The sequence below is a fragment of the Marmota marmota genome, unplaced genomic scaffold, assembly GCF_001458135.2.
Source record: "Marmota marmota marmota unplaced genomic scaffold, marMar, whole genome shotgun sequence".
Classification (NCBI taxonomy): Eukaryota; Metazoa; Chordata; class Mammalia; order Rodentia; family Sciuridae; genus Marmota; species Marmota marmota.
The window spans coordinates 17845090-17858184 of NW_026000026.1; the positions used below are offsets into that span (position 1 = coordinate 17845090).

At 36.0% G+C, this 13095-nt stretch overlaps 1 protein-coding gene across 1 annotated transcript in view; it reads right to left on the reverse strand.

Moving 5' to 3' along the window:
- The window catches only part of Top1 (DNA topoisomerase I), a 97960-nt gene that overhangs the window by 51510 nt on the left and 33355 nt on the right, over window positions 1–13095 (reverse strand). The window contains exon 2 of the mRNA XM_048810938.1: window positions 452–554. Within this exon, the coding sequence (XP_048666895.1) occupies window positions 452–554 (103 nt within the window). The remainder of the gene's footprint in view (window positions 1–451; window positions 555–13095) is intronic.

Sequence of the window (13095 nt, forward strand, 5' to 3'; positions counted from 1 at the left end):
GCCGGCTTTGAACTAGCAATCATCCTGCCTCGGTCTCCTGAGCTGCTGGGATCAGAGGCATACCGCCACCAGGCCTGGCTAGTTAAGAATTTTTCATGTGCATCCCTTGAAACTACAGAAAGGGGGGTGGGGGGCACGGGAACAAGTCTCTAATCCAGTTACCTATTATCAAGGCAAGCTCTCTGCACACCTGATTAAAAGCCATTATGTGTTACAATGACTCCACATCTTTTTTAATGATGTATATATTGAAAATTTGCCATATTTGCTTTATACATCTTCATCTGTTTGATCTAAACAATGGCACCCTAAGTGATGCCTGATTATCAAAGCTCTCCTCTTAGCAATTCTAGGATCAAATAAAAGTCTTTGCTACCCATACTATTAACCTTCACTAAAGTTATGTCAATCCACTACTAACTGATGAGGGACTTGCTGATTTAACCCTTACCTGTTGCTATGCTTGGATTTTTCCCGGTCCTTATCCTTGTCCTTCTTGTGCTCTTTATGCCGGTGTTCTCGATCTTTGTGTTTATCTTTGTGTTTATGAGAATCTGCAACCACAAGAGATGAGTCAGTTAAGAAGAGTCATAAGCTATCTTCTGGTCACCTACCTTACAAGCTGGTCAAGAAACAGGATTCAAATGGCATGGTAGCCATAACAGCACATTCCACCAGAAGCAAAGATTTCACAAGGAAGCCCAGACAGGGCACTTCAATACTGCCTATAAAAGCAAGACCTATGGGGGATGAGAGAAGAAGAGCTATTCTACTGTGAAACAAACAGTAGTTTGGCACTCCTCTTCCTAAATCCAAGCCTAAATGATAAATGATAAAAAGAATAGATTGTAAACAATGATTCTAACCCCCATAAATTTTCCTTGTACCCCCCACTTTCCAGTCAGTCCCCATCTATCAGCCCCAAATAAGCACTATTCTGATAGCACTATGGATTAGATTTGTCTACATTTCTACAGTTTCATGAGAAAGAAATCATACAGGATTTAAATTGTGCCTGATTTTTTTTCATTCAGCATGATTTTGATATTTATCTGTGTTGCTGGATGAATCTAGTTTTTTTTCTTTCTTTCTTTCTCTTGTGTATGTGGGGGAGCATGTGCATGGCTGGGAATGACACCCAGGGCCTCACAACAAGACAAGCATTTTACCACTAAGCTACCTCCTTGATTCCATTTTATTGCAGAATACTAGTTCACTGTATTGATATACTGTGAATTATCCATTCACCTGTTGGTGGACACTTGTTTCCAGGTACTTGTTCTTGTGAATAAATCTGCTAAATTCATAAACTCATGGTAGTTTTCCTATAAACATATATTCATTTCTCTTGGTATATGCATTTAAGAGTGAAATTGCTGGGTCATATAAAGTTTATGTTTAACTTTATAGAAAATTGCCAAACTGTTCAAAAGTGCTTGTTTCATTCATTATACATCCCCACCAACAGTTCACTGAAGTTCTAACTGCTATAAATTCTTACAAATATCTGTTATTATTTTTAATTTTATTCCACTAGGTACTAGTGGACTTCTCTAAATTACTTTTATAATAAAAATAAGTTTTTAAACATTTATTTCTATTGGTGCATTGTAATTATACATAATAGTGGGATTCATTATGCCATATTCATACATACATGTAATGTGATCCATCTTACTCCAAGTACCTTTTCCCTCCCCTCTTCACTCTCCTTGATCTACTTCTACTCTACTGATCTATTATTTTCATTAATGTTATAATTGTATTCATTGTGGTATATTCATACATGGATATAGCATGATTGGGTAAATTTTATTCCCCAGTACTTCCCCATGCTCTTCTTTCCTCCCTCCTTCTCAATCCCCTTTCGCTAACCATCTTCCTTCTTAAAAAAAAAACCTTGAAGAATACCAATCTTTAAATTTTTATTTTGACAGGTACTAATGAACATATAAAAAAGTAGCATAAGTCACTAAAAATATTTAAAGAAAAGGAAACTAAGTGAAAGGCAAATTGAGAGTAATTCCAAGTAGGTTTCAGATAACCAGGATACCAAAACAACATCATCATCATCACTGGGGATTGGGGGCGGGGATGTTTCCGAGTTACATCTCCAGTCCTTTCTATTTGTTATTTTGAGAAAAGGTCTCCCTTAAGCTGGTGAGGCTGGCCTTGAACTTGCAATCCTCTTGTCTCAGCTTCCCAGATTGCTGGGATTACAGGTATGTGCAACCATACCCAGTAACATTATCTTTTTTAAATGAATAAAACTTCAAATTTGATTTTAAAACCAGGTCTCCCAATTCTTTTAAAGCAACTGTTATCTAAAAATGTAAAAATAAAATGTTGATAAACAAGATTCAAGTTAAAGATCTGAACCCCCAATCCCCAATTTAAAAAGATATTACACATCTATCTACCATATGCTCAATTTGTGCTAAGTGCGCTGTAACAGACACCAAAAAATATGTCAATTTCTTAAAATTTCTCAATGTCTATTGTATTATATTTTTACATTTGTTTTTGGTGCCAAGGATTGAACCCAGAGGTGCTTAACCACTGGGCCACATCCCCAGCCCTTTTTTATATTTTATTTAGGGTCTCACTGAGTTGCTAAGTATCTCGCTAAGTTGCTGAGGTTGGCTTTGAACTTGTAATCCTCTTGCCTCAGCCTCCCAAGTCGCTGGGATCATAGGTATATGCCACCACACCAGGCGGCTACTGTATTATAAATTTACTCAATATAGTTTCACATGGGCAGGACAGATTTCTGAGAAATGATAGAGAAGCAGATTTGGGTAAGTATATACTTTTTCATAATAAATATTCACATGATCTCTGCATTACTTCCCTTCCATTTATTTATTGTTATTATGTAAAGACACAGCAAGAAAACTAGTCTAGTTCCAATAGAGGACTTGTGTTAAAGAATGGTAAGAGATAAAGTTTAATAGATAAAATTAACCCAGAGTCAGGGTGTTCTACTCTAAGAAAGATAGGGAGCCACTACAGCAGAAATGAAACAAAAATAAAAACCATACTCGAGGAATATTGGTTGAAGGCCAGTATACATAGAAGGGTAAGTCAAACAACCAGTTAGAAGTTTTTAAAGCAGCCTTGAGAATAACATTAGCAAAAGAACTAAAAAGGGAGGAAAGATTATACCAGAGTGTTGAGAAAAACAGAAATAGAACCCAGTTCCAGGAAGTCACTGCTCTGTGTAATGAATTGCAGGAGAAGAGTCAAAGAAGACTTAAAAGTCTTAGGGTACTAGTGAATGGGAGAACAGAAGCCTGGCAAAAAAAAAAAAAAAACAAAACACGGGAAACCTGCGTAGAATAAAGATGAGGAAAAGGAAAAAGAATGGAGAAATGACGTGCCTGATTCAAGCCCTCTTGTATTTAAGGTAACAATGGGACACCTAACTGAAGAATGTTCAGAGAAACCAATAAATGAAAAAACCTATAAGGGCACACTGATCTCTCTATGACAACTCAGGGTAAAAATATTTGTCTGTAGAGATCATACTAGTGGCCTTAAATATAAAAGTACGTATCCTTGAAATTAGTATCTAAGTATAACTGTTAAAAATGCTTTGTAGAAAGGATGCCATCACTTCAAGTATCTGTTAAATCCAAAAGGAACTGTGTTGAACCTAAGATGAGAAATGAAAGAAGTAAACCAGTACATATTAAACCACCAGAAAACCGCATTCATTGTGAAGTGAGGTCACCTAATGGCTCGATAATAACTCTATCAATACTTAGTATTTGAAAACTGCAAATGAAGACACAGGAGTAATACTCCTGAAATAAAGCAATTCTAAAAAGAAAAAGAAAAAAAAAAACTTGTAACAACTAACTTCTTTTACTATAACTTAACTGGAGTTAAGTCTTAAGGACAGATAAGTAAATAAAGAGAGAAAAGGAATCCATAGTTTTTGTTGTTGTTATCTAGTGTTTGTGCTGAGGTGAAAAAGGCTTTTAAGTAAAGAAACTTCTAAAGGAAAGTGTCTCCCTCTTTTCTAATTCTAAGACTAGTTGCTGGTTAACATTACATAAGGACTTGATGGTTAATATGCAAAAGAAAAGAAATCCTTTTACAACTGGATCCAGGATTATACCTAAGGTTAATCAATTTACAACCATCAAATATATTCTTTAAGCCCAAAATACCCCACTAAAGACTTAATCAGACAAGGACTCTGCCCTCAAGGAGTTTACAATCCAATAAGATAATTAAGGTATAAACATAGTCACTGCCCAGGGCACACAAGAAAAAAGGGCACCAATACAATAGGTGCCAGCACTGATCTTAGGATGTCTCAATTTTCTTACTACTCGTACAAAATGTAAATATCCCTATTTCTGCACAAGGAAGTTGGTAGTACATATATCACTCCAAACTTGCACCACTCTGTGTGAAGCCCATATTATCAAATCTAAGACACATTTTTTGCCCCACTTAATATCTCTGAAAATATGGTACACCTAGTTGGCATAACACCTATGGAGGGGGAATTTCGAAGTATCTAACAAAACTCACACGCTCTCTCCCTTTTGACCATCTGGGAATTTAGCCTGAAAATATGTACTTATGAGGAAAGAGTGGATGATGACAAACAGTAAGCACTTCAGAAGAACAAGTGGTAGGGAAGGAAAGGAGTCAGAAAACAGAATGACAGAATAAGGGAATAGCAAATGGGTTAAGGAAAAATGTTTTTAGGAAAGTGAAAATATTCTGAAGAATTCTAACGCAATTTCTCTATTCCATCTAACTGTACTAATGATATTGTTTAAATGTTTTCAATAAATATTTTTACAATAAAAAGGTAAGAAAATTTATACTAGTTTCTATATATATATGAAAGGGAAGAATCCTCTTAAAAATTTTACACTTGCTGAAATAAGCCAAAATTCCTTTTCTGCCCACAAAATCTCAAAATGATTGACATTAAAGTAACTTTTTATTTCATCATGATATTCCTAGAAACTATGCAAAATTTTTGTAAAAGTAACAAATATCTCTTTCCAAATGTCTACATGTAAAGTCTGGAATTGCCATTACCTCTTATATAATAATAAAAAAAAAAAAAACAGAAAAATAGAAAACTTTGTTAAGTACTTAGCTAGTTTTTGTTTTTAGGAAGTTCAGTAAGGCAGTAGGATCACTTAATTTATGGGCATTTTGTAGTAAAGAAAATCTTAAGAGTAAAATATTGAACTAGGTTAACCACTTCCTATACTTCCAAGTAAAGGATAACATAATGAAGTGAACCAGATCAAAGAACAAGATGAAATAATGTACCTGGATCAGGGAATAGGAAAGACAGTAGAATGAATCACACATAGAGAAACCAGACACATACAAAAATTTTACGAAAAAAGAAGACAATTCCAAAAAACACTTTGTTAGTTAAACATGTTCAAGAATGATGATATAAGCCAGGTGGCATCACTTGAGCCTCAGGAGCTTAAGGCCAGCCTGGGTAACCTAGTTAGACTCCTGGAGAAGGGAGGGGGAATGGGAAGGGGGAAGGAGAAGATCATAAGCACAAAAGACTGGGTTCAAACCCTAATATGATTAGAGACATCACAGAAGAGCACAGAATAGAAGAAACCCAAAAGAAAAGGAAGCAGACTGGTTCAACAATGGAAAACATCTGATTCAAATTCTCATACTGTCACTTAGTATGTGACCTTGGTTAAAGCCACTATCAGATCTATAAGGTGGCAGCATAGATCAAGTGTTGAAAGCTTTAAATCTCTGTTCATCAACAGAGATTGATATCTATAACCTTGGTAAATTCACCTCTCTTGCAAGTGAAGAAACTGAGGCTCAGAAAATTTAAATGATCTTAAAATTTTTTATTTTGCAAGTCAATTAATCTCTATAGTTTTACATAATTCTAGGTTAATCTCCAAGAAATCACAAACATTAACAAATGACAGTGAGACACAATCATTATTTAACCTTCTTCAAGATTAATTTACATAGAACTGAACTGAACTTACCCCATACAACTTAGGAATTCAGGTTCAATGTGCATTTGAGGCAGTAACCATTTTCCATTCTCCCTGCCCGCCAAAGCAACATTGGATAAAAGGCTGTTTTCTTTCATATACTCAGATCCAGGAAAGAAAAGCACTTATGAAGAAAGAAGTAAAACTTTGGCATACTCTTAAAAATCCTATAAGACCTGAAGACCTCAAAGGGATGCACCAAAAACAGTTAACACTCCCCACACAGAAGTACATTTGCATTACTTTAGTTGTAGTCAGCAGGTGGCTAATAGTGTTGCCAATTCTATTCCATCCAGGGTCTCTAAATTCTCTTATCAATCAAAATCCAATTCAAGGATAATCATTTACACTCTCTTAAAAGAGAAAGGGGACTGAAATAAAGTAAACCAAAATCCACGCAAGTATGATTTTGGCAAAATGAACCTATTACATATAGCTATAATGTTCTAATCAAAAAATTTATATATGAGCCAGGTGAGGTGGTGAATGCCTGTAATCCCAGCAGCTGGGGGAGGCTAAGGCAGAAAGATCAAAGTTCAAAGTCAGCCTCAGCAACTTTGTGAGGTCCTAAGCAACTAGCAAGACTCTGTCTCTGAATAAAATATAAAAAAGGAGTGGGGATGTGGCTCAGTGGTTAAGTGCCCCTGGGTTCAATCCCCAGTACAAAAAAAAAAAAGGGNAGGGGGGAGAGGGAGGAAGAAAATGTAGGGGGAGAGAGAAAAGAGCAAGCATGATCTTAAAGCTTTTCCTGAGAACAGATAAAGGCAGTCCTTTGCTTCCTTAAAAACAAAGGCAGACAAAGAAGGGGACTCTGCCATGTTTTGAGCCGCACAGCCCTTTACATGGACTTTCAATGGTAGGTTGAGACCTTACTAAACCTGCCTTCCCTAAGAAGGCACATACAATACAACTTTTGTCAAAGATAATCTCTGCTCCTCTCTGACATACAAATATAAAACTAAATGATTAAGTAAGGAACCATTTGAATGAACACACTGAGTGCAGCAATTAATTTTTTAAAGAAGATATTATCTTCTCATTATTAAAACTCTTCTACTGAGATAAACCCATTCATCTTGTTCTTCCTCATTAGTCTTTAATCTCATGGATACCATATCCCCCAAAACTGAGGCCTAAACAAAATCAACATTTCTACTTAACACTCTATACCCAGTATATTCAAATACTTTTAAAGAAGACTGTTTATGTCTAGGATAGATAACAAGCTGGTCTCAGGTGATAATGACTGGCATCTGGGTATATGGTCAGTATGGGAGTAGGGGGTGGGGTGAATCTCTTATTTGAATGCTTATAAAAAAGTGAAAGTGTGAAAAATTCCACCATTCCAACATTGGTGAAGATCTAATATTGGTTCATTTTAATCTAAGAAACCCAGAATGTGAACATCTTAATTTTTCTTGACTTCAACTGAGTCCACAGAAGAGTTCTTTCTTATCACTATGTTACAGCAATTCTTTTTTTTTTGAGAGAGAGAGAGAGAGAGAGAGAGAATTTTTAATATTTATTTTTTAGTTATCGGCAGACACGGCATCTTTGTTTGTATGTGGTGCTGAGGATCGAACCCGGGCTGCACGCATGCCAGGTGAGCACGCTACCACTTGAGCCACATCCCCAGCCCTACAGCAATTCTTAATAAAAACATTTCCAAAATTTCAAGGCATAGTTAAAAGTCTTTCAAAGTAAGAAAGACAGAGGCTGTTTAAAGTAGAAATTTTCTTTGGCTAAAAGCTCAAAGAACTCTAGAATTTAAAAGGAAAGAAAAATGTTAGAAGGATTCAAATCTAAAGAAAATCCTTAAAATCTCAAGAATAAGGAAAGATACCAGCAACATTTTCAATTTCTAAAGCCAAATTATTATTTGTCTTCCTCAAATATGTCCCACATACAAACAAGAGCTTTTGTCATGAACAGACTTATTAAATACTGAAATTAATGGGTTTCCCCATTAAGGACATAGTATTCTCAAAACAAAAATTATTTCCAGCTGAAAAGATGGTAGACCAAGGTATAAATAACTCTCCTTGAGAAGAAGCTGGGCTTTACAATATACATTCATTCAAATGTTTACTAAGTGCCAATTCTATGTCAGGCATTGTTCTAGGTGTGGAAATAGACCTAGAAACAAAACCCAGTCCCTGTCCTCATGAAGTTTTATAATTAGCATAATATCCACTCTTTCCAACAGTAGCAGCTATTGAATGAATAACTTTGAAAAGAGAGAGATAAACAGGCTCCATAACTGCCTAAGTTTACCTGGACTTGCCCCTATGAAGTTTCAGAATCTGATTTTAATGGTGTAGCTGAAAAAGATCTTCATGGTTAAGTTAAGGAGCCAAGTCCAAAAGAAAAAAAAAACTTGAAAGTTGCCAATTAATTTGCAAAGTGTTAAAGTCTTTCTCCTCAATATCCAATACTTGGGAATATCTCTTCATCAGAAACTTACAAGTACTATGGATTAAAAAACTCAAGAGTAAATGAGGGGTGGGGAAAGCTGGGGCTGTGGCTCAGTGGCAAAGTACTTGCCTAGCATGTGTGAGGCACTGGGTTCCATCCTTAGCACCACATAAAAATTAACAAAATAAAGGCATTCTGTCCATCTACCAAAAAAAAAAAAAAACAAAAACAACAACAAAAAAAAAAACCCAAAAAGTACATCCAGTATTTTTAATTTCTTTAGCTCTGAAATACAACTTCAAATTTTTAAAACCTGCCACTATAATTTCCAAAGTACCTACATGGTCAGAAGAAAAGCCATAAACTGAGTTTAAAAACAACAAGAATCTACTTGGGCTTTAAACATAAACAACTGTGTCACATATTATAGTTAAGGGCCTTGCCATGGAAAAGATACTCATGAAACAATCTACTGGGCTACAGTAAGCCTCAAATTCAAACAAAACAAAAAAGGTTAAATGGACAGATGTTTTCTTTTCCAGATCACTTCCACATTTAAATTTGATCCCCTTTTATGTTTTTATAAACATTTCAATTACCTTAATCTATTTCATCATAGATTTTTCCTATGTACTCATTTTAACTTATTTTACAACCTTTTCTCTCATCCTACTCCTTCCATTATGCTCCTTAAGTTCATCTTCCTTTCTTTCTCTGGCTTTCATCTCCAAGGATCAATCAATTGTATTAAAAAAAGAAAAAAAAAAAAGAATTATTCAGATTTAACTGATGGGATCAACAACCTGTCTTTTAAAACAGTATGTCACCTTGTTACCTATAAGAAGGGTTTCTAAGCTGGAGAGTCTAGATACAATCTAGATACAGAAGAGACTGTTCACTATTATATTATTATGACAACAACCATGACAGATTTTATATATTTTTATGTTGTTTTGATGGACCTTTTTATTTTTGTTGTTTATTTGTATGGGTGCTGAAAATAGAACCCAGTGCCTCGACAGGTACTAGGCAAGCACTTTACCACTGACATGTCCCCACATGACAGATTTTTAAAGTTAATTCTACTTTTTTTTTTTTTTTTTTTTTTNTTTTTTTTTTTTTTGGTACTGGGGACTGAGCCAGGAGTGCTTAACAACTGTAGAACATCTCCACACTTTTTTAAATTTTTTATTTAGAGACAGGGTTCTCACTAAATTGCTTAGGGCCTAAACTGCTTAGGTTGACTTTGTTCTGCTGCAGGCTCCTGAGGCACTGGGATTACAAGCCAGGCTAATTCTACTTTTTAACAGTAGGAAGACATTTTTGGAGCAACTCAGTGTTTTCATGCAACATCCTGATGGGTCTTAGGCAACATTTCTTGGCTTTGGGTCTCAGTTTTCTAATCTGTAAAAATGACCTTTATTGATCCCTTAAACTTACAATCACAAAAGTAAATATATAAATGCTTAAGAGCAGTTCTCTTTTTATGAGGCCCTGGAACTTGGACTTAACCCCAGACATACGTATTTTGACACAAGTTCTCCAAATGACTATAATCCAGATTGACCAAAATCATATTTGAAAATTCTGCCTTAGTACTTTTGTTCCCCAAGTCTTCTGAGAACTAAGTAATACCAAATACCAGATACCTGCAAAAGACACGCTGCTCTTTTTATTTTCAGTTTTAACTTCAACTGAGTCCAATGTTCCTTTAAAAGACAAGCACAAGATGCTGAGTCAGCCCCTGGGTCCCTGCCCCCCTACTTTTCTTCCTTTCTTAGGACTCCTATGTGAGAGTAAGAAGGAAGAGCCATCTAAAGGATGATACAGCTACCCAACTTGGATAAGGAGAGGGCTTTTTAAAATGTAAATTTGTTTTGTTGTTTGGACATTAGTATACAGAGCCAACTTTAGAGAAAGACAGTTAATGAGTCATGCTAGTGGAATTCTGTTGAGAAAATGCAATGTCTAGAAAAAAGATGAATTAGAACTTAATGAAGCTACAAACTCAGTTAATTCTTTAAACTTCGCTTATAGAGACCAACTAACATGACAAAAGTCCTGTGAGCTTCATGTGATACACATAAGCACAGCCAACTCAAGTTTTTTTCTGTAAATGGCCTGGCAGTAAATAGTGGAAGCCTTCTAGTCTATTCAACTTCTGTTGCAAGTATTCAACTCTGACACTGGTAGCACAAAAGCAGCCACATGTTATATGTAAATAAATAAGCATGGCCATATTCCAATAAAACTGTGTTCATGAACACTGAACTCTGAATTTCATATAGTTTTTGTCATTGAAATAATCTCTCTTCGTCTCCAACTATTAAAAAACGTAGGGATGGGGTTTTGGCTCAGTGCTAGAGCACTTGCCTAGCACATGTGAGGCACTGGGTTCGATCCTCGGGATCACATATAAATAAACAAACAAATAGATAGATAGATCTGCAACTAAAAAAATAAATAAATAAAGGGGGGTGGGTAAAAACAGTCTCAGTTTAGGGCCATACGAAAGCAGGTCTCAATTGCAGAACACTGCACTAATGTTATCTAGAAATAACACCTGCCTCTAAAAGTAAGGAGCCTTTCAAGCTCAATGTGTAAACAATACCATCCCCTCAACTCTATAACTCTCAAACTCCTGAACTTTCCCCTAAATGATATCCATATTAAGCATCTTTCCCATCTCTTTCCTTCAAACAGTCTGTGAACAGCCATTAATCAACTTGATTTGAAAGTGGTTAAAATCTACTCCATTCTGGCAAACAAGACAAAACAAGTCACATGAATGAAAACTAAGAAGGAAGGCCAAAGTTAGGTATCCTACTAATACTGCTTCTTAAGCAGCAAGCTAGTAAAATGTTACTTATCCTCCTCAAAGTGGAAACACCATACTTGCTCACATAATGCTAATTCAGATGAAATTGCTTAGCAAATAAGATGACTTCAGAGGTCCTTATAAAATAACAGAATTTCTTATTAATCCTCATTTAACAAAAAGATCCTTTTTCTTCAATACTCAGCTAAGTAGGTTTTACTGATTTCTGGAATGACTGGCTCCAAGCAGAAGCTGAACTGCTAAAATCAACTATCCAGGGGTCACTGCTGCACAGGCAGGCAAGCTAAGAATTACACTTTAAAATGCAGCAGAGCCCTTAGTCAATGGGTCCACCAGAAATCAGAGCCCTAAGACTAATGGGTAATTCCCTTAAAGTCCAGAATTCCTAGGTGTCATTTAGGCTCCCCATTACCTTGTTCTGTCTCACATTTAAGAACTCAGGCTGCAGCATCAGACAGGCCTAAACTGCTCTACAGTTTGGTTACCAACTACATTAAGTCTTGAGCCAGTTAGTTACTTACCCTCTGCGCCTAAAGTTCCCAAGTTTAGACAGAAGTGTTATCTAAGAATCAAGATGGAAATACCCAATACTCCAGACATTGCCCAAGACATAGTAAATGTCCAAATATGAGCTATTTCACCCCTTATCATTTCCATCTTTTACTCCCCCCAAAAACTGAGCATAATTTGAGGAAACTGCAGAAAAAGTGGATCTCCTCCCAGTCTTAAAGCAATTTACTCAAGTTGCTGTTAGAGACCTTGTCATGTACACTCTGTCCTCAGAATGTATGTTCTTAGAATGGTCAATATTACTATACTATTTTGTTCCATCAGACTAACATATGTCTAGCTGTGAGCTAAATTACTTATTTATGAACATGCAAGTGCAAAGTGACTCCACCTGGGATGCAGAAGCGGAGATTCTGATCTGCTTTTACTATAAGGTGAACTCATTTTGGGTGAATTAGTCTCTTGGGTGTTGCTTGGTAATCTCTACCATCTTTCATCATCTACACTTACAGTAGTAGAAATTTACTTATAACTAATTACAATTTAAGAAATCCAAGTTAACTTGTTATGGTTAGAAGCCATTTCTAATGAGAATGTGGGCTAATCCCATCCATTTTTTTTTATTATTTTTTATTTTTTTAAAGAGAGAGAGAGAGAGAGAATTTTTTAATATTTATTTTTTAGTTCTCAGCAGACACAACATCTTTGTTTGTATGTGGTCCTGAGGATCGAACCCAGGCCGCACGCATGCCAGGCAAGCGCGCCACCACTTGAGCCATATCCCCAGCCCCCCATCCGTTTTAAAGAATACTGATCCATAAATGTAAGTCAACTTGTTTTGTAAACATAATAATTCTGACATAAAATGAACTCATTCTGTCCAAAGGATCATAAATGTTCACCTTTGTTTAGCACTAAAAAAGGTCAAGTAAAATGGAGAACTGCTTGAATTTCCAACTGTTTGGGTAAACACAACTCCACTTACTAGTAAGTTCTCTTAACATGTCACCCAGGATAAGATAATGTACAGCCATATTTCTTGGGCTCAAAAGCCTCATGGCTAACAGCTACCATACCAGATAGCAAGATACAGAACATTTCCATCATGATGGAAAATTCTATTGGACAGTGCTAATCTAGATACCTGAATCAGGAGAACATTGTTCTTTTACTAGTAAGGAGCCGGAGGCACTTCTTATGACTTCTTGATAGTGACAACAAGGTCAACATGGAGAATTCCTTTGCGCTAACTCCCTGCTTAGCACTCTTTTGCTCCACCTGCTGAGGCCTTTTCCCTACATGGCACTG